At 38.0% G+C, this 22,370-nt stretch overlaps 2 protein-coding genes across 31 annotated transcripts; one reads left to right on the plus strand and one right to left on the minus strand.

The window, feature by feature from the left end:
* Nucleotides 1–1,689: 1,689 nt before the first annotated feature.
* Nucleotides 1,690–7,431, plus strand: LOC103724299 (superoxide dismutase [Cu-Zn]). 2 transcript variants are annotated; one of them, XM_008815515.4, is made up of 8 exons: nucleotides 1,690–1,796; nucleotides 2,851–2,939; nucleotides 3,049–3,150; nucleotides 3,274–3,369; nucleotides 3,579–3,610; nucleotides 3,711–3,786; nucleotides 6,933–6,986; nucleotides 7,151–7,431. In XM_008815515.4, exons 2-8 carry the CDS (start codon nucleotides 2,864–2,866, stop codon nucleotides 7,171–7,173), a joined length of 459 nt encoding a protein of 152 aa, XP_008813737.1. In that variant the 5' UTR covers nucleotides 1,690–1,796; nucleotides 2,851–2,863; the 3' UTR covers nucleotides 7,174–7,431. The 2 variants fall into 2 exon arrangements, with proteins under 2 accessions (XP_008813737.1, XP_008813738.1); XM_008815516.4 differs by lacking the exon at nucleotides 1,690–1,796 and adding an exon at nucleotides 1,813–1,916.
* A 493-nt stretch (nucleotides 7,432–7,924) lies between these two features.
* Nucleotides 7,925–15,602, minus strand: LOC103724305 (pentatricopeptide repeat-containing protein At3g42630). Of its 29 annotated transcripts, none has more exons than XM_039125173.1 (7): nucleotides 15,365–15,602; nucleotides 15,103–15,255; nucleotides 11,789–13,163; nucleotides 11,035–11,120; nucleotides 10,733–10,959; nucleotides 10,526–10,621; nucleotides 7,925–8,985 (listed from the first exon to the last, which is right to left on the minus strand). In XM_039125173.1, the coding sequence occupies exons 1-3, from the start codon at nucleotides 15,527–15,529 to the stop codon at nucleotides 12,012–12,014; spliced, it is 1,470 nt and encodes a 489-aa protein (XP_038981101.1). In that variant the 5' UTR covers nucleotides 15,530–15,602; the 3' UTR covers nucleotides 7,925–8,985; nucleotides 10,526–10,621; nucleotides 10,733–10,959; nucleotides 11,035–11,120; nucleotides 11,789–12,011. The 29 variants fall into 29 exon arrangements, with proteins under 29 accessions (XP_038981101.1, XP_038981120.1, XP_038981125.1 ...); XM_039125178.1 differs by having other exon boundaries at nucleotides 8,153–10,621; nucleotides 10,733–10,757; nucleotides 10,874–10,910; XM_039125176.1 differs by having other exon boundaries at nucleotides 8,153–10,621; nucleotides 10,733–10,757; nucleotides 10,874–10,940.
* Nucleotides 15,603–22,370: the final 6,768 nt, after the last annotated feature.

The following is a 22,370-nucleotide window of genomic DNA, read 5'->3' on the forward strand; positions in this document are numbered from 1 at the left end:
AAACATTCAATGAGGGCATGATAGATAGACTCTTCCACCTCTGGGCAGATCACACAGACTAAGGGGATCCGCACTCTTCGCCTGACTAGCATGCCTCTAGTGGGCAAACACCCCCACACCACTTTCTAGAGGAATAAAGCAATGCAGGGGTAGATCCACATCCTTCAGATCCACCTGCCATCTAGCTGTCGCACCGGAGCTCTCCCCACCAGCCCAAAAACATCACGGGCTCGCACCATCAACCTTCCGATCAGGCTCCAAACCCTTCTATCTGCTGTCTCTCCGATAGGACTCGCTCAACCAGCGGCTCCCCAAACAACATCCTGATGAGGTCTTCGTCCCACCTCCACTCCCTCGAAGCGAGGAGATCACAGACTCTGCAACCCTCCAGCCCTCCGAGGTCAATCATGATGGGCCAGTCCTGCAATAGAACCTCAGAGAGCCACCTGTCCTCCAGGACGCTAACCGCCCGCCCATCCTCAATCTTCCACCTGATCGCCAGTAGCACCACTGGGGCACGAGCACAAATCTCTCACCAAATGAAGGAGGACCCCCGCCCAACTCAGAAGGCAGACGGTTGAGTCGGGTCTCCATACTTCGCCCACAGTAGGGCTTCCTAGAGACTCTCTGGCTCTAAAAAAAATCTGGCTGCCAGTTTGGTCACTAGAATCTCCCGATCCTCCACCAAGGAGTAGACCCCCAATCCGCCTCTGCTGGTCAACTGGCATATATCTCCCAGGCCAGCAGGTGGACACTCCCTCTATCGCCCTGCCGCCTCCAGATAAAGCTTCTGAATAGTTGCTCCATGCATTGTAAAGCTGCTATAGGCACCATAGTGTGAGACATCAAGTAAAGAGGAATGAAGCTCGGGACTGACCATACAGCGTAACCCTGCCCATCATAGACAAAACGCCCGCTTGCCAACCCTCCAGTCGCCGCCTGATGCTCAGCTCCACAAATAAGCTCTCCCCCCTGCGTAGCCATAGTCCAGTAATCGGAACCCCAAGGTAGTGCAGAGTCCCATCCTACTCCCTTATCTCCAGGATGCTCATGACTGAGGTCTTCGTCCCTGGTCAATCTTTGGGTTGAAGGAAATGGCTGACTTGTTCAGGTTCACCTACTGGCCTGACACTCTGCAGTAGACCCCCAAAATTCTGCGTATGGTTAGCGTTGAACGCCTCGTCGCACGGGCTAAAAGTAGACAGTCATCCGCAAAGAGCAAGTATGATTCTATATGCCTGAGGGCTCGGGGTAGGGAGTCTGCACAGATAATGAATAACAGTGGTGATAGGGAACATCCCTGCCTCAGCCCTATCGAAGATTCGAAGAACTGCAACGGAGAGCTATTAATCAATAAGGCAAAATACGGGGTCAGAATATATCCCTAAATCTATCTGATCCACAGCATTGGAAAACCAAACCCTTTCAAATATGGAGACACAAAATTTCACCTCATTCTATCATACGTCCGCTTCACGTTGAGTTTGATGTCCATCAAGCTCCTGCGTCGCGGCGCCTCCTAGAGGTCTGATATGAACTCACGTGCGATGGTCCGTCATGAACGCCTCGTGCTCAGGATAAATCAGCCTAGACAGGGTACCCACGTACGTCTCTCTCTACGGTGATTCTTCTTTTCTTTGGTCAAATTTCTCTTATCCTCACCGCCGGTGCGAGTTCGGTCCTCGTGACGCCCCAAAGATACTTAAATAGCTCTCTTATCCTCACCTGCCACCCTCCTAACTCTCTCTCTTCTTCTTCTAGGCTCTTCTACCGCTCTCTCCAAGGGGTGGCCTGAGGTAAGCCAAACAGGGCATAATTGATGCTAAGCGTTTAGAATGAATCTTAGATTTTGGTACCATAAGCGTTGGGGTTTAAGCAAACGATCACCTGATCGATTCTTTTCTTAGGAAGTCCATGTATGCTTCTTTCTGCTTTGATTTTTATGAATCTTGCCCCTGTTTTTGCTTTGATCGAGCTTTTGTTTCTTTATGTTGATTTCTTTTCCTTCCTTTACTTCGAATTTTAGATGGCTCTTTTTTTGGTTAATTTCTTCTGAGTTAGGAATCACTTGTTGCATATATGATTTCCTAGGTACCGCAACTTGGATTGCTTGTTTGCTAATTACTACTTAGTTTATTTGATCATTTAATACCTTATGAAGCAAAACTAGAAAATAACTATTTATTTCGGGCTTATATTGGTACAGTTTTGTCGATGATCAACTCTATAATTTCCTTTTTGGTTGATATAACTTTGACGCTTGTCTTCATACCGAGTTTTAGCACCGATGGACTTGTTTAAGAGTAAACATGTTCTGTTCATAATTGCGAGAAAAATTAGTTTGGGTTTTTTTTTCCATGAATACCCTTCTAAAAATTCAATTTTGCATGAATACCCTCTTAAAATTTATATTTATTTCTGTACCCTTATAAAACGAGTGCTTTTGCGCACATGCTCCTCTTTAATACTGTAAATAAAAACTATATTTATTTTGATTAAAAATAAAATTAAAATTTGAAATTACATTTTTTTGTGTCTTCCATTGCGATCACAATGTTTTTCTTTGCACATCTACCAATTAAGAATATTTTAGTTATTTTAGTTTGAAACCGTTAATTTTTTAACGGTGTTAGATGGAGTGGGTATATATGCAAAAATAAGGATAAAAAAAAAAAGGCAAAACAGCAAAACAAGTATTTTACGAGGGTATACATGTAAATATAAATTTTAGAAGGTAATTCATGCAAAATTCGATATTTAGGAGGGTATTCAGTTTGATATCAGTCGTGCAAACATCATCTTGTTTGTAGTCTTGGAACTTTTCTTTTGTTTTTTATCATTTATGTGTAGATCACGTACAAAAATGGGGAAGGCTGTTGCTGTTCTTGGTGGCACAGAGGGTGTGACAGGCACTGTGTACTTCACCCAGGAAGGGGATGGTAAATTATTTATAGAATCCTATAGCAATTTATTGATCAATTATTGATGCCTAAGTTTTATTTTGTTTTTGGATCTCATTCGTTGATGGAATTTTAACCTCTGTTTCAGGTCCTACTACAGTGACAGCAAACATCTCTGGGCTCAAACCGGGGCTTCATGGCTTCCATGTTCACGCTCTGGGTGACACCACCAATGGTTGCATGTCTACTGGTACTGAATTCTCGTTTTGGGATTCAGATTATTTATGTAATTTCACCTCATTATGATCACTGATTGGCGTACTTGATGTGTGGGACATCATAATGTTTTTTTCTTTTTCTTTCCCTAATGCAGGGCCGCATTTTAATCCTGATGCAAAGGAACATGGGGCACCTGAAGATAAGAACCGCCATGCTGGTGATCTTGGGAATGTGACTGCTGGCGAGGATGGTATGACCTTTTTTTTTTTTTTATCACAGCCACTTTGTGGTGCTGCATTTTTGTTTTTATCGCATTTAAAAATGACAACTTGGTACGAGCAGTGGTTTTTTTATATTCTTCAAGGGATTTATTGAAGCATTGTGCATGGGTGGTTGCTGGACTTCTAGTTTTTTATTATTTAATTAAATTTTTTTGTTGGTTTTGGTTTGATGTTTCAGGTACTGTTACTTTTAGCATTGTTGACAACCAGGTGAGTTGATTTTTCCCCCCTTTTTTTGTTTGATACGTTCCTGATGAGATAATGATTTTTCTACCTTCTAACCACTAAAAAGGATTATTCACTTTTGCAGATTCCCCTCTCTGGACCAAATTCTATTGTTGGAAGGGCTATTGTTGTCCATGCTGATCCTGATGACCTTGGGAAGGGTAATTATTGGTTTTCAGATGCTATTGCTAACTTTATGTTCCATTAATTTCAGGCATTAATATCTGCCAATATGGAACACCAGGATTTGTCGAGCATCAGTTTCTATATATTGCTATTTTCCATCTATTTATGTTCAGTTTATTGCACAAAAAGAATCCTAGTCACTAAAATCTCTCTGTTAATACTAGCATTTTGTGATTTGCTTGTTTCTCTTTTACTTATTGAAACTAAGTTTTAGCTCATCTCAATGGGTTTATGTTAGTCAGTGCCCTTTTAATCTTGAGTGTCTGTACCTTTTTTTTTTAAAAAAAAAAAAAGATTGGAGCCATTTTGGATGCTCAGGCATGGAGTTTGGTACATCAATAGGCCATCGAAAACAGCATCCATTCTTGGGTTTTTTTAAGACAGAAAGGGCGGAACAAGTGTTTGTGTTGGCATCTCTTGTATATTTGAGCACAGCATGATAACCAAGAAACTGCCACACTGCTATGGCTTTATGCAGGTTGGCAGTTCATTCTACCCTACCATGGTATGCTCGTTGCCTAATATCCCAGAGGGCATATTATAATACTTCTGAATTTGCAATCATGATGAAGCCCAAGGTTCAAAACTTTGGTTTTGCTCTCATTGTTGGCCTAATCGATGAAGTTTTCTTTTCGAAAGCAGTTCTGCTAGTTTTCTCCGAGTTTTAGAATCTCAACCAAAAAATGAGTTAAGGGTGCAAAAAAGAAAAGAAAAAAGGTGTTGACAATATGTGATTAATATAGCAAATAAATAAATCAAGTCCAGAAGATGCTTTAGACATCATTGTAGAGTATATTGATGCATGCATGTATTGTTTAAGTTGTTATGGTAAAGCTACTAATAAATTATAAACATTGAAAACTGAGAAAATGTTATCAATCAATAGTGTACTTCTTGTTCATTTCTTTTAGGAAAATATAGCATAGTGCTGAAGCAATTTGTGGAGCTTTACATCTGTCCCGAGGTATCATTTCTAGTACATTGGTGGGGCATGTACACATTTGAGGACGCCCTATGACAAATCTAAATATTGATGGAAGAATGATTCTGTGAGGCATGAATTGCAAATCACTTGCTAATGACATGAAAATATTTTTTATTGATCCCAACAAGACTATCACTTTATTTATAATTCCAGAGTATCTGCAGCCAAAGCTGACTGGTCTGTAAGGTCTGTTTGAAAAATATCTTAGAACCCTATTGCAAATTGGAACTTAGGACCTTGTAGGATTTAAGCTCAAATCTACAAATTTGAGTTCAGATCTTGAAATTCAAGATATCCAATCTATTTTAGGCATTCCTCGCAAAGACCTCTCAAAAGCCCCTTCGCCCTTACCCTGCAAGAAAAAAAAAAAAGAAATCTCGTAACCTTGTAAAAATTTACTTTACTTTTTATTGGTTGCACCCAAACCTGTAAATTAAAACCTGTAAAATCTTAAGTGTCATGACAATAAGATATTTCCAGAAATCACCTAAATTACTAAATGGTTTCAAAAGAATAACTTGCATGTATACATAAGAAATGACTCTGTAGACTAGTTTCAGCTGAAACTACATAACCATTGTTGGTTATGGATCATATTTTGGGGAGAGTCTAAAAATATTCATCTCTGTTTTTTAGAGTATCAGATGAAATTTAAACCATTTGATGGGCATTAGAAAGCATCTTCTAATGGATTAGATATTGTTTTTTGATTAAATTCTATTACATAAAAATTTTAATGAGATATTTTAACAAAGGTTTTGCTTACATACCATAGTTTCAAAAAGTAACTTGAAATTTCTTGGTCTAGTTATTTTGGACTGTTTTCAGGTTAAAATAGGCATGCTACTTATGGTGTCACCATTTATTGGGTGTCTTTCCGCACACATGGCCTATAGCATTTTTAATTACATGAAATCTAGTTTTGCTTCCTTCTTTTTCTTGGATTGTTTTTCTTTTTACCTTTTTTAATGTCTGATCCCGCGTAATTGTCTTCAACATTTTTTTTTTTGTTTTGTTTTCGTAGATCTGATCCAAGATTTTCTTGTCCATGTTGTTCGTTTTTTTCTTTGTTGGAATTTTCTAAATTCATTCATTCCCTCTTCCCTTCTTAGCCCGCCCATGGTTTTGAGCGTGCTTCAAGCTCTGGCTTTGCTAAATTTTATTACGTACGAAAGAAGAAAAGTAGGATTGATTCCTAATTAGTAGCTACGTCGTCCTGCTTTAAAAGAAACCAGTATTTCTTCATTCCTAAATATGAGCTCTTTTCTAGTTACTATATGGTCTCCTTTTTGAAGACTTTGAAAACTCAACTTCGGTCCTCTGGGTTGTGGCTGAAAGCCATAACTAAAACAACCAAGGTTGAGAAATATTGATATGACTGACCTCCCTTGATAACATTGGAATTGATTACCATGTTGAATTGAAGTAGAGGTTGCCATATCAAATATTCTTCATGTTGTAGATTCTACCTTCATCCAACTACCCAATCCTATCCATCCAAACCCCAATAAGTTATCTCCATAATTTTAAAGCGGTTTTCTATGTGTAAAGCTCGTGTCTGTAATCGTAAATAGGTGTGCTATCTGGTTGGCTTGGGTCTGGGTCTCAGTTCTCACAACATGGACTGTGGGATATTCATAGATGAACTTTTCCCTAAAACTGTCTAAGAATCATATTCATGGCTAAACTTTTCCCTAAAACTGTCTAAGAATCATATTTCATAGCTGAACTTTTCCCCAAAACTGTCTAAAAATCAAATTCATAGCTGAACTTTTCCCTAAAACTGTCTAATAATCAAATTGGGTCTAGGTCTCTGGAAGGGGAAATTCATGATGGGTCAGGTATGTTAAGACCCATATCCTTTCTGCCACTCATTGAGATTTGATTAGATACATATGACAACTAGCATTATTTATCGAGATGAACTCCCTTGATATTCTTAAATAATTCATCAATGACATAGCTTCGAAATAGAATTAATAATCTTTGGTAAGCTGTCTGCTTGATTGGGTCATATTGTATGATTGGCTCAGATTGGGAATTGATAATCTCTCTCTCTTGCATGCATGCGTGCACGCACACATTTTCTGCCCTCCATTTCTCCGAGTTCATCCTGAAATGCTCTTTCTTTTTCAGGTGGTCATGAGCTTAGCAAAAGCACTGGAAATGCTGGTGGAAGAGTTGCATGTGGTTGGTTTTCTGGAACTTTATACGATAGTTCAAACTAAACTATGTATTTCACTGCTCGTTCTTATTGAATAGGAACTTTAGTTTGCTCTGCCCCTTTTAGTTTGTAACGTTTAATCAACCACCTTGCCTTCTAGACTTACGGAGTCTTCTTTATTATTTTCCAGGCGTTATCGGCCTGCAAGGATAAGTTACCTAATCCGGATTTCCAGGTAAGTTTGTGAGATGATGAGAAGGCCTATGTAATGTACTAAGACGCAAAGGCATGTTTCCTTTTGTAAGTTGGTAGGAAAACATTAGCGTGACTAATGCTGAATAAGAAAGCTTGTGGATTTTGGACCTACGTGCTGTAGCATTTGTGTTGTGTGCTGTCACGTCCTATATCTGCTGTTCCTAGACTCTAGCATATATTGTCTGATGACATCATGGAAGCAGTTGCATTTTCTCACTCGTTACTTTTTCCCAACGGCTGGTTGTTGAGTTAGTTCTTTTACCTTTGACGAAAGAGTACGTGAAGTAGCTAAACTGTAGAAATATAAGTGGACTCATTTTGGTTGGCAGAAAAAAAAAATTATTAGAATATTTTTTTGTAGAAATATGATGTATAGTTTTAGCATGGTTGAGTATCTATTTTTTTTAAAAAAAAGTTGTATAAAATATTTATTATATTGTTAATAAAGAGAAAAGTCTTATTATGAATTTTATTTATGAATTTTGATAGTTTAAGATATTTTTGGAACCGGCAAGAAAGGAATATTTTTCTGTTTTTTATGGATTTTTTTTTGAAATATGAAAATTTTATTTTCAGGCTATTTTTTTATCTAAGTATTTTTTTTTAATTTCCTTTTGTTTTTTCACGAACCAAATAAGTTTTTGTTGGCCGATCTCCATCCTAGAGAATACCCGCGGCAGCTGGGACTCGAGATGTCTTCCGAGTGAACTCCGACTCGATCACAGAGCATTTTATTGGTTATAATATTAAAACTAGCCACAATTTTATCTCGAATTGTAAAACATATTAAATTTCTCCATTAGATCACAAGTTCAGCCAGGGGGTTTATTTACTCTCTTTTTTTCTTCCCTCTAGTGGAACCCAGAGCCTGCCTTCCCACAAAAAAAGCTGAAATGTTAAGTCGTCAAAAAAATGGAAGGGAAGAGATTTCCACTCATGGAAAAAGAAATCAAAGCCTTCGTGGACTTATTAGCTGCATCCAATTCTGCGTGTGCTCCGCGCATGCTTGCGCACTCAAATTTTTGGAAAGAACGATGTCAAAGCCAAGGTGAAACGGCAATTTTGATCAGTTTGGACTCACCTTATCAATGTAATATGATGCCGACTGGAGCATTATATCATCTTGTAAGGTCAGCTACTTCATGCCCATAGAAGACCATCATATACGATTTCCAGATTTGATATGGGGCTTTCCACAACATCTAGATTTGGTACCTGGTTATCTTCTGAGAAGCCTATGTATGGCTCCAACAAATCAGACAATCTTTCACATGAAATTCCATAGTCCTTCAAAGTACAGGGTGAGGCAGCAGCAGCAGCCTCTCCAAAACAGCAAGAAAAAATTGTCTTCGAATTTTTACACCAAGTACTTGTTTCCACAAGCTACCCAAGTCTCAAACACAGAATTTACGAATGTAAAAGGTGCAAATACTAAAACAAAACCTTCTAATATGTCACATGGTGGCACTCACAGTCAACAAGATGACTGAGATGTCGGATATTCCTTATTTGAGTTCCATTAAACTTCAAAACTTGCAGCAATCATTAGTTTACTCGTATTACAGTAGATCATATACCATAATTGATCGGTAGTGCAGCAAATGTTGAAATTGGGAGATGTTTGCTTGTTGCTTGCCGATATCTTCGTATTCAATATTCACCTCGTTGGCTGAGACCTCGAACATAGGAGGAAGGAAGAATAATCAAAAATCATGTATTGATGACTGGAATTAGACCTAAAAAGTTTTTAGCAAGCAAGAAACACCATCCCTGCAAAGAAGGTAAAAGATTTCAGACTGTACCATTAGGCGATTATAAGCACGTACATTTTTGTAAGGATGACTAGATATGAGATCCAGCATATGCTTAAAAAATAGAAAAGAACATGAAAGTGGATACATGCATACTAGGACAAGCCTAGATCCTGTGGCCATCACCATGTGGCCTTCTCTGTGTGCACACCATGATAGTCCTGCATGGTAAGGGGACTTTGTAGTAACGTACTTTAGGCCCAGCAGGGTCCCTTCCGCACCCTGTAGCCTCACCCTACAGGTCAGCTACTACAGGGGCACAAGGAAGAAGGACCATATGATGGTGACTAACATTGTTGTTAATTATCTTACAATTCACAATCCAAATAATAAAAATGGCCCTAAACATTCTGGATCCCATCCACAGATCAGGATCAGTAGAATTACAAGATTTAGATCCATATCACGGACTACACATTATGATCTAACTTGATTACATCAATTACATACTAAATCATAGGCACATCCATTTTCTATATGCAAAATTGTGGCTGTTAGATTACCTCCCAACAGTAATTCTCAGGTAGTAAAATGAGCAAGCAAGTTATTGAAGTTCATAGAGTTCAAAACAAAATGCATTTTTTTTAAAAAAAAATTTATAGCCATATATTAAAGTATTGTCTTTTCTTTCCTAAAATCTATCTAAAGCAGTAATTAAATTGAAGGAGTTTATGAATTCCTTGAATAACCAACAAAGATAGTTTATGAATTCCTTCAATAACCAACAAAATATTTGTTTCATTAGACATGCTCTATATGGCCTATGTTGGTGAAAATTAAGACTTTTTTTATATATAGCTTTCTATTTGCCATTCATATACTTTATAGTTGACTTGTATCTCAATTTTCACATCTTTTATATTTAAAAAGTTTCAAAAGAAATCATTAAAACAAAACTTATGAATTATGACCGATCCACAATCAATCCGACCCATTCTACAATTTTACGGCTTGATCCTGATCTTAACAATATGGTGACTACAGAGTATCCGCACTTTACTAAGAAGGGATTCCCTAGCCTTTGCAGTCCAATTAAAGTATGTTCACTTTTCGCATTCTCTCAATCTGACTCAGGTACCGGCTTGCTGGCCGGAGTACTGGTGGTGCTGTGGCTGCTGCAGCAGTGGTGCCATGATACATGAGCAAGTGAAGCTTGAGGCAGGCAGGGATTGTTTAAGTCCTTCGATTACAGAGAATTAGGTTGGCTTAAGGTGGAAACCTGTTCAGCAGGATGACATACTGTATTTCTGTTTCTCAATTATAATAATCACTAGGTTTAATATAAATGAACAAGAAATCTAACCATCAATAAGATACATCAAGGTTCTGTTTTTCTTGGGAAAATATCTATAAATGGAAAAAAGCTAAGACATCCTCCATGACATAGAACTTTCCCTTCCAACTCTTGCTCCAGCTTCCACTCAGGTTTTCTAAGGTACTCCAACATCAACATGCTATGCATCAACAGAAGATTGTCATGGCAAAAAGCATTAGCTAACCTGTGATAAAATTACCATCTCTTCTCCTTTTAACCTGGCTAAAGAGTAGCGTGCCCTAACCAGTAGTTTTAGCTGACCGACCATGGAAAAACACCTCTGGTTGCGGGACATGGTAGCATAAAAGGTGCTTGATCAAAATCATTAATTTTCAAATGTCAGAAGCATAAGAAACAGAACATGAGAAAATAAATTTACATTCTAACTTACCCCGATCGAATCTTCATGCTCCTCACTATAAAATATAGCACACATTAAATGATTCTTTGTGTATCAAGGTTTACAAGCAGATCACCACATAAAAACAATTATTTACTAGCAACCAAGGATTTTGGTAAATCAACTACTTACTCTATTAATGGTCCTGACAGTGGAGGGCACACAAGACCTGCAATTATCAGATAGGAAGGCTGCCCCCCTTCAATGTGATATGGCAACTTATAAGGAAAAAACAGATGTCAATAACAGTTGTCAGTTTGGAGGTACGGCAAAGTAAGACTCCAGCTACTTACTTGATGCGCCTGTGGTTGCAAAACAGATAACTTTCATGTAGAGTCCTTCTTGGATGATACCAAGCTCCGCAACATCACCAGAAAACCTGATGATCCAAAATATTAATATGCTTAAGAGCCTGAGCAACCCACACCTGAACGCATATACAAGGATTACAGATTTTCAAATCAAGAAGTCCACAAACACACATTTTATCATAGAGATGTATGGTGCCCAACTGAAGCATTTAAAATAAGGGTTTAAATATCAGCAGCATGCCTTGCTTCTGGAACAGCATGGTACTAGGTCAGGACATACTAAAACAGCTAGTAACAAAAAAAAGAAAAAAAGAAAAAACTGTCTGCATATCTGTCCCAATCTATCCCGACCGTCATGGTGCATCCCAATGTCAGGACACAACTAGGAAGTTCAGGACATCCTGCCCCAACAGAACAGGTATCCCGCCAGTGTCCCTGGTCCCAGTTTCACCATCCTATCCCAGAGGATTTGAATCTTTGGTTTAAACCACTCTAGAGTATATTCTGTACAATTATCTTAAATTATATTAAAGAAAACCTATTTTACTTCCACAAGCAATGCACATGCTCTGTATGCTTGTATTAAGAAAAATAGAAATTCTTCATTAGGTCTGCACATTTCACCAACAATTAATATTAAAAAAGATATAGTACAACCAAAATGAGTGTAGCAACTGAAAATGGCTATGTAAAAGTACCCCTTATTATGATGGTACATGTGTGGAATGAGAAATACCTATCGTTACAGGAGTTCAAGAAAGCTCTTCATGCTCTGTCACTGAGAATGCAAAACACAAAGGCCACTTCCCCTGTCAGATCATGGAGTCTTAGAAACCTAGGTGTTCGTTGTAATGCACACAATATCAAATTAGCCATCACAAGAATCATGCATGTTCCTTTTTCCAGCATTATTGTTCTTTTCTCTCCCCATGCTAAAGTCTGTGAAGACATGCAAATAATCAGTAATTCCAAAAGATTTGGTTGCTCCTATATTGTTTTCTCAGGTATATCGATACTAGCTTTGAATAAGTCCACCCCCTCTGCCTTGTGGACTCTAGCAGGGTCTCTGAGCTTGACTGGAAATCCCCCTTCCCAATGGCCTCAAACACCAGCGGATCAGTTAACATCACTGGAGCACTCTCAGCATTCATTTTTTCTAAAGCGAAAGATAGGTTCCTTCCAAGCCTTCTCTCCAAGTAGGCATCAACAAGGCAACCATAAGTCACAAGATCTGGGATGACACCCTCATGCTTCATGTGTTCAATGCTTAGATGGAGATCCCAGAACATGCACATCCTTGAATATGCCAAAGATCGTATATTGAAGGTAGTGAGATCAGGTGAGAAGCCAGCACCCACCATGCTTATAAATTCTCGCTGCAGGCTTTTCATTTTGAAATTGGCAGCATAAGACAACAAGAGTAGATTCCAGAGAAGATTGCCCACGTTACGCCTGCCAAGACCCACATCCCTCAAAAACTCACCTAGTTTGTAGAACTTCCTCCCGCTTATATAAGCAGATGCCATCGCCCGTATCGCTTCTTTCTCTATAAGAATTCTTGATTTCTTCATGCGCCCATATGCGGCTTCCATCTCTTCTATCGAACCAAACAAACTATAGTACTTGACAAAAGCATTCCCGGTCATGGAATCAACCTTAAAACCTCTCAAAACCATTTCTTTTACCATGTCCTCCATCAATTCAAGTTGTCCGACTTTCCCAAAGCAAGAGACTGCTAATGAATAAACCTCGCAGGAGAAGCCAAAATCTTGCCGGGAGGCAATCTCATGAACAATTGTTGATATCTCATCAAACTGCCCCATCATAGCGTAGGCATCCATTAGACCTGAAACAACCTCAATGCTGGGCAGGAATGAGCTATTTATGATCTCACTCCACAAGGCCTTAGCTTGTTGAAAGAGGCCATTATTTGCATAACAAAGCACCAAAGCTGAAAGGGTGGCACAGCCAGGCACGAAACCTTTGGACTTCAAATCAATGAGGAGTTTCAGAGCAACTTCAGGCATCTTATCTTGGTTCAGTGCTTGTATTAACGCCGCAACCCCCTCATCATCAGTCCTTTTCTCTTTCTTTCTCCAATTTTGGACCATCTGCTCACAATCATAAAGGGAAAAGACAAATTCATTAAGTCTTGAAGTACTAAGATTATGTTAACACTTCAAGATTAGTTTTTGATAGAAGAATTGCTCAAGGAGTGAAACAAAAAAACAAAAAAAATCTTTTCCCTCTTTATTTTGTGTTCTGGTGTGTATTGCGATCATCACCAAGTTATCTAGCTAATGCGGAGCTATTTAGCCAAAGAGCATAATTGTCATCTATAATAGAACTTGATGAGTCTAACTAGACCTTGGTAATTGGCATCCGAGGCTCCGATTTGGAGCCTAAAAAAGAGATTGCATGGTGGGTCCATGGGTCTCCTACCTATGTGAGGAACTGTGCAAGCATGTGTTTAGTCCCACATCAGTTATTCGCCAAGGAAGATCTTGGGTACTTATATAGGACTAAGGAACCCAAAAAAATACCTTCCGGCTAGACTTTTTAAGTGAGGTCTTGAGTTGTTACAAATGGCATCAAAGTGAATTCGGCTCATAGCCGATATGGACTAGAGGATACTACAGCACGGGCTTATTGAGCATAATCACAGGCCGGTTATGGTGCTTGTGATTAGATTTGAATAAATTTTGACCCTTAGCCTGACGAGGACATCAAGCCTTAAAAAGAAAAGTTTGTGAGGACCCGTGCAGGAGTGTGTTTAGTCCCACATCGGTTATTCGCCGGAGAGATCTTGGGCACTTATACAGGACTAAGAAACCCAAAAAAATACCTTCTAACTAGTCTTTTTGGGTGAAATCCTGAGTTGCTACAACCTACCATCCACTTACGGTTCTAGAAGGTCAAAAGTATTCTAAAATGCAAAGAGAAGATTGATGAAGAGAAGAAGGAATAGGAGAAGGATAGAGGAGAGAAGCATGCCTTCTAATTTGCAGCTTACCATTAGAGGGAAACCGTAAAATGAAATCAGGAATGGATGGACAAGGGAGAAGAATTGAAGGGAGAGGGGAATAGAAGAGGGGACCTACGATTAGGGTTAGGGTTTCCATGGGCGGTGATTGCCGGGAAAGAGATGGGGCAAAGAACGGGTGAGTTTGAATCTGATGCTTGCTATCTGCGTCATGTAGGATAATGGGTTTGAATCATGCCGGAGGGAAATTGTTGTCCCTCGGTAGCTTTGGACTCATGACAAGGGAGGCCAAAATTTCACTTTGGACCATGACTAACCGAAAGATGAACTGAATAGAACCCCTTTTGGCTTTATTCATATCAAAATTTCTCTTTTTTTGAGAGAGAGAAGGGATATATCAATATTTTTCCAACACTAAAATGAAGCTGTTTGTCAAAAAAAACGAATTTATTACAAGAAAAAAAAGAAATAACAAAGTTACGAGTCACTATTAGTCACCCATTCTTCCTAATTAGGTTGAAACTATTTAGTTAAATGATCAAACAATTTTATTATATATTTTATGGTTCAGAACTGGCAAAAAATTCGTTGTTATTGTTGAATATTTAAGCAGACAATATAAGAGGGTGAAATTTCTTCACTCTCCAATTGGAAGTAAAACCTAACTTGCCAATCTCACAGCTTAAGATGATGCCAACAAGAAGCAATCCTCTACAATTCCCCTAGACATCAGATAAGTCTAGTTGCCAGGGTAGAAGAATAGGTATTGATACATGAAATAACATCCATCTATAAAGCATAAAGTACGAACCCAAGAACCTTAATTCATAAATGCATGCAACTATAAAATATAAGAGATCATTTTCATCACAGTAAGATGTAAATTAAGAAAAGGAAACAAAATGTAGTGGTCCTCCGCAATACCATTAATTTCATGGAGAGTCCGATACTGAAGATGCTGTTGGATAAATCAGACATTCAAAGTAAACACTGTAAATTCATAAATGCAATACCTAAAAAACAATTGCAAATGCAGTTAAGAGTTTGTTAAAGAGTGTGAACCATGCCTCATGTTCCTTGAGATCGTACACCAGACCCTTGTCCTTCTTCTGCACTCCGGCTAACTTAAACACCGCCTCCCCTCTACCCCCATCGGGCGGAAGATACACTCTCTCATCCTTCCCTCTCCCCGGATATCCCTTGTGAGAAACCCCTTCAGACTACCCTCACAAAAGAACACAATACCACCAAGAATCTCAAGAAAAATCAAACCCTTCCAAGAAAACACCGATGCTAAGACATCTGTAAACGAGATTCAATCAAGAATACCTCATCGCTGTTTCCTCGGGGAGAAGCGCCGCTTCTAAGAGATTGCTTTCGGGACCGTGGAGGTCGTTGGCAGCAGGCGAACGTCGACCTCCGAGACGAGGAAGTGGAGTGGGAGAAGGAGAGGGAGGGGGAAGAGGAAGAAGGCGCAGCTACAACTGTGGTCATAGCCACAGTCAGAGGAGGAGAGGAGAGGAGAGGAGAGGGAATGCGGGAGGTCACGACCGGCGAAATAAAACAGGTGAGATTTTATCCTTCAACTTATCTACCCGTTATCCCCCTCTCGCTGCCCTGGTTATCGGTCACGTGCAATGCACTTGACTTTAAACCCGAACTCGCGGACAGTTTATCTCCGCCTCGGCCCAATTTAGCGGAGCTAGAAAGTACTTTATGATCCTCCAAAAACACTTTTAGATAGAATAGAGATGTTTGGTAAAAAAATAAAAAAGTTGTTTTAGCTTTGTCAGAAAACTAAAAATATTTACTTGAGAAAAGTTCTAAAATAAGTTCTTCAGAAAAGTACTTTTAGCACACATCGAAAAACTACTTTACGTTTATAAATTTTTTTTATTTTAGACCAAAATATCGATGATAAAATTATATAATTATAAAAAATGTTCTTTTATATCATAATTACGAAGAAAAAAATCTACAGGAGCCCCAACAAACAAGGAACTTAATCAACCCTGTCTTTTTTTCTTGCCACCTGATCAATGTATTATTTCTTTACTTTATTTATTTATAACAAGGAAAGCATTGGAAAGAAAAAAATCGTAAAATCTCACTTTTGCATATCTCATTGTATGCGTCTACTTTTTTTTTAAAATATTAATTCCTAAAAATATTATATTAATAAAATATAAATATATAATGATAATAATTATAATATTTTATATCAAAAATTGTATTATACTATAAATATAATATTATATTACATTATATCATAATACATTGATATGTTATGTTATATAATATTGAATTATGTTCTATTATTATGCTATAGTATATAATATTATATTAACTATATTAGAATAATATTATATTACATTATAGTAATATTATGCTATATCATATATTTATGTATTAATACATATTATATTTTATTATGCTCTGTTGTATAATACTATGATGTCTTGATGGTTATTTTGTTATACCAAAAGTACTTTTTCAGTTTGTTTGCTAAATATATATTAAAGTTCCACAACACTTTAAAAATGTAGCTGCCAAATAACAAATAGCTTTTTATAAAAATTTTACTTCAAAAACTTTACTTCTGAAAACTCTATCGCCAATATCTTTGACCGAAAAAGTTTACTTAAGGACGGACACGTGACAATTAGTAAACCCAGACAGGCTTATAATTAGAAGTTTGTTTATTTTTTGTTTATTTTTATTTAATTTCTTGTCTTCAATCCTTTTTGATCTTTTGATTTTTTCCAAAAAAAATATTTGGGGATTTTGGTTTGTTTTTCGGGTATTAGTGTTTAATCTAGGATTGTTAGGGTTCCTGGTGATATCCTCGGACATGAATCTTATATGTTTTAGGGCTTCTTTATTTTTTATAACCCTAATTCAATTATCGTTTAGGATATCCACGTACAGGTTGGTGACAGTGATGAATTTGTTTGTACGTCACAGCTCCGTTGAGGGTTTCATTCAAGAAATTGAGAAAAAAAATAAATAGTTTTAGTATCTTCATGACATGAGGGCTCTCCCTTGACTGCAAGTTAGGGTTTCTGAGGTCGTTAAAAGCATGATCTGAATTCATGATTCTAGTGTGGTTTGATTTCTGAAGCAATCTACCGTCATCAACCATTAATACTGTATATGACTAATTTCTTACCAGGTTGGGCACTCCTTGTCATCTCAAATTTACTATGTATTGTTTATTACATCATTCATTTCCAGGGCATATCCTCCATGTCATTATCCTGTGTGCAAATAGATCCCTTATAACACGTTGGAAGAAAATGAGTGCAAATTTTGGTGAAATAAGATATAGGAAATAGAGATTGAAAACAGGGTTTTTTTTTATTAAATTTAATGTTGTTTGAAGAGATATAAACGGAAGTATTTTCTAGTTGGCATGATCATGTTGATTCCAGATTAATTTTGTTAACTAGCAAAGAGATTGCTTGAGTTTGTAGCAACTTTTAGCGATATGCCCGAATCAATCCCAAAATTAATAGAAGACCTATGGGTTGAGTAGATTAAAGCTTCTGATTAAAGGAGTTGCTGAGAGAATCAACGAGCTTGTCGTGAATCTTGTAGAAGATGATGGAGTTTTCACATGCTTGAGCGGCAGTTGAAAGAGGCTTGAATTATAGATCAAGACCTTTCAGGGCATGAATGATCAGATCATCTTCATCAATCGGTGAGTTGATAGTTTCCAGTTCACGCATGGTCTTGAAGAACTTGTCCTTGAGATGCAAACAAACGCCCAAGTTTGTACCATGCCTCTTGAGACATTGTAGAGGAGGTGATGAGAAAGATGATAGACTTAGGAATTGAGACAATAATTGCATTGAAAAACAATTGATCCCGACGAATCCATTGCAAATAGGTTGAGTTGGTAGTTTCTTCGCCATCTCTTAAGATGTTTTTTGACGGACAAGGGTAGGAACCATCAACATAACCCATTAGATCATAACTGATCAGGATAGAATTGAATTGAGCACATCAAACCCGAAACAAACCCGAAAATTTGAGGTAATAAGTCTTAGGGGAAGTTGAGCAGTAGCATTAATAGCAATCAAACTAGATGTATTTAATGGTGAGTCAATGGGGAGAAGTTGAGTGGTGGTGGCTGACATAATTAGATAGGAAACGAAACGAAGTTCGTTCTTGTAACCACTTTGGTACGAAGCTTTTTATAGTCAAAGTGGGGGACCTATGCTTGAATTGAAGTAGCGCCTTTTGAATATAAATGGGGCGTCCTTGGTAGCGCATTCGATTATGCGTCTGTAGATATATTGAACCCACCATTTTAGGGCGAAATCAATTTTCATTTCAGTCCCATGCATCGTCTACAAAATAAGACTACCGATGAAAGGATTTAGTACCCCAGTGCTTGTTCACGCAAAGATGCCATGATAATTGATACATATAGATGAAATATTGACACTCATAATGAGAGAAAACAACCACACATGTTTATTTATTAATATGGGTATTTATACCATACACAAGTCGACCAAATTAAAAAAAATAACAATTACAGCAAGAATTTGAAACCCTCTAAACTAATGCTGTTATTACAAATATTTCCAAGTTAATCATCCGAGCTTTAGGTGTTATCTCTTGTCGGAAAGATCTCAAAGAATCGCGGGCAGGTTTCAGGTGCGAGATTTTAGAAAGGTCGGTAAGTTAGTTGCATTTCTGCCTATTTTGTTTGCAGAAGTTAGCTCACACATCTTATTCAACATTCGCTCCTTGCACAATTTAATCAATATTTTTACTTCTATCTTAAGCTACATTTCTTTTGACCTTCAGCAGAAAAACTATGCACTTGCTCAGATGCCAATATATATGACACAAATCCTTGTCACAAACAATTATTCTTGCAGAAGTAGTCTTGCGTTCCAGGATGGCCTTTTACATTTGGAGATTTCACTACAGTCATCACTCTTTTGCTCAAAACGCATATAATTGCAACCACCCTGCTGTTGTCACGGCGCTCTTCTTTTTCATACTGCACCAGCTACTAGGATGTAACATGAATCATTATTTCAGAAAACAAAAAAAAGAGAATCATTAGTGTCCAATATAGTAGGAATTATCCATTGAAATACTTCAATATACTTGAAGTATTTCAATCAAATACTTGAACTAGTGTTCTACTCCTTTCTATTATGATCTTTTATCATACTAACTTGCAAAATATACTTCAGGTCTGTCACTAAGAATGTATAAATATTTTTAATATTTGTTTTCCATCTTATGGAGGAAAAGAAAAAGAGGGAAAAACAAAAAAAAAAGGGGGAGAAAAATGGCATGTTGAAGGGAAGCATGTTCTTTCCTAATTTGTAATAAATCTAAATGAAGCATTATGCAATGTTTATGAATGCAACTGATCTAATTCAAGCTAATTAACTGCGACGTTCTAATATTTCAACAATTTAATTCCTAGAAGAAAAAAAAAAAAGAGAAGCCTTTCCTAAAACTACTGCAAACAATTATTATGACAACTACAACTTAACTAATGTCATAACTGGTGTCATTTGTATTGAAAAGGATGCCAATGAGGGGCAACGCAGGAAAGAAAGCAGTGTTCCCACCATTATTCTTGGACACAAAGGAGAATCATTGGGATTCCTATCAAAACAAAACTCTTTGATCACTTCATCAGAGATGCCTACTTCAAGCCACAAGGAATCATGTTGCTCGACCCACCTTTTACTCATAATCAGATGTCTTCACCCAAAGATCCCTGTGAAGAAACTACCTTCTCATTAACTTGCCATGTCCTGTGATAGTAGTGTGCTGCTAATTTGAAAGTTTTCTGATAACTTTGTCTCAAAAACAAATCAAAATTTTGAACTTGAGTTATCCCATTACATCAGTAGTCTCAATTTCGAAATCAGTGGGCCTCGCCTGCTGCCATGCATAGAGATAGAGTTATCTCAATGTGAAGCGTCACACTCGCAGCTAGTTCGGCCCATTCAAACCAAATTTGGCAGCCAAGATTGCTACCAGGATTTTTTAGGATTTATGTCCTCGTAGCTGGTCGTGTAAGTGTGCTTGACCGTGTGAGACAAGGCATGCATGTATCTGTGTGCATGAGTGCAAATGGATCGAGTCGAATCATGAGTAACTTCGATCCAATCTGATTGCTTGTTCAGATTCTAATTTTGAATCCAGATCCAACCTAATAATGAATCGGGTCGGATCCGTGTATAACTCGGACCTGACCCAAAAAATTCGAATCCGATTTGGGTCCGGATCGGATCCAGCTTGGATCAACCTATGCATAGCTTCAGAACTTATTTGCACCCCTACGGGCTGCAGCTCGCGAGCTCAAATATTTTTACAGATTCAAATCAAGTCGGATTAGGTCGGGTCTGAATTCAGCAAACCCAGATCCGATTCGAAAAATAGAACAGATTTAATTTTAGAATCCGACTCGGCTCCACGGTTCTCCAAAATAAGTTGGATTGGGTCTAAGCGGGTCGGATCGGGTCAGGTCGGGTTACGAGTCAATCCGACCCACCTATGATGTTATTTGTGAGAGAGAAGAAAATAATTTATAAAAAAATTAATACATAATATATATATATATATATTATTATGAGGAGGAGAAAAAAAATTATTAAGAAAATCATAGTAAGATTGTATCATTAGATCTAACCGGATAACATAACTATATTTGGATTTGATAAAAAAATTAGAATATATGTAATTTTTTGATTTTTTTGGTAGACTCCCACGCTAATCTCGTGAGCATAGCCAGACAGACCCAAAGAAAAGTGGGGACATATTGATACGCATTTAGTCACTATGTACTGAACCGATCTAAAATAGTTATATAAGACTGAAAAATTTAAATAATATTTTCTAGCTACGGTTCTTTAGATAAGATTCTAATTGTTATAAATGATATCAAATGAAACTTAGAGGGTAAAGAAAGTACGTAAATATCGTATGATGATTTTATTATTATTGTTTTTGGAACAAGCAAACGAGCTTCTGCTGCTCTCATAGGCGTTCAGTTCGGACTTCGCGGGTTGAAGGCTAATGCGCGCAAAATATCTTCGACTGTCGCGTCAGCCGGACCACAAGCGACAGCGACTCAACCGTAACGACTAGCGGCGGCCGAGGCTCTTCCGCCCATCAAACTCGTTCCCTTCAAGAAACCAGCCTGCATTTGTTACACCCAAAAAAAAAAAAAACAGCCTGTATCACCCTCGAGAGACAAGTACTAGAGATGGGCGCATTATCATCAAGGAGACTCAGTCAATGTGACTGGGCAAATTCTGGAGGCAGGGCCAAAGGCTAAGTATCTACTACTATGCAATATCCAGAAAGTATTGTGGCTTCTAAACAGTACAGTAAATAGAGTTGCTGACTAGATTTTTTTTTTTTTTTTTTGCTATCCAACGTTCTGAAAAGATATTTTAAATTGGATACACTTCTAGTCCTCCGTCACTATATAGATTTTTTTAAGTAATTTATCTAGTTGTACTTATGTAAGATTAGTGTGATTAACTAGTCACGTTAATTACAGAGATAAAACTTAGTTATCGGTTCGTTTGGCCTTAAGAGCTTCACTTCTTTTTAAGATGATTTTTTTTAGAGAAAGAATCCTATTAATAACACACACGTAACTAACTTGATCAAACCTGAGAAAGAAATAAAACAAACAGAAATAAGAGATAGTCCTGTAACCAACTCGACTTTAAAGGAAAGAGAAGCTAAGAATAGAATCTACCCTCAGGATAATTTGTTGTGACAAGCAGTATAAGCTGATGTCGAATTTAAGTGATTAAAGATTATGAAATGCACCTCTCATATTATAAAGGAACGGAGGGCCTAAACGGGCGATGATCCCCTTGTTCTCTTATGAGTAATTTTCTTGTAAGACTTTTATTATCCAATCGTACCTAAACTTCTGCACCGTATAGAGCCAATCACCGTACTATATCAAAATAAAAAATAAAAAATCCACCGCCGCCTCTCTCTCTCTCTCTCTCTCAACGTTCGATTCGGCCGTCATTCTCGGGTAAATCAAACCTGACGTCTCGTCGCTTTCGCTCTTACATTATCTTAAGCCATCACATGCAGCGCCCGCTCCACGGAAGATAATGCGTACTTTTGCCACGTGGCACAAGCCGATATGCCGATGATTCTGCCCAATCAGCAGCGAACTGCGCGAGCATCCCAATGGGCGCCCCACAAAATTTGTTTCGGCTATTTAAAATCTTCAGTCGTGGGACCCGCGGATCCACGGCGATGTCTCCGCTGGTGCCAGCCGTCGATCTCCTCGCCCGGGCTTTTGATTCTCCCTCTAAAA

Source organism: Phoenix dactylifera, chromosome 1, assembly GCF_009389715.1.
Source record: "Phoenix dactylifera cultivar Barhee BC4 chromosome 1, palm_55x_up_171113_PBpolish2nd_filt_p, whole genome shotgun sequence".
NCBI lineage: Eukaryota > Viridiplantae > Streptophyta > Magnoliopsida > Arecales > Arecaceae > Phoenix > Phoenix dactylifera.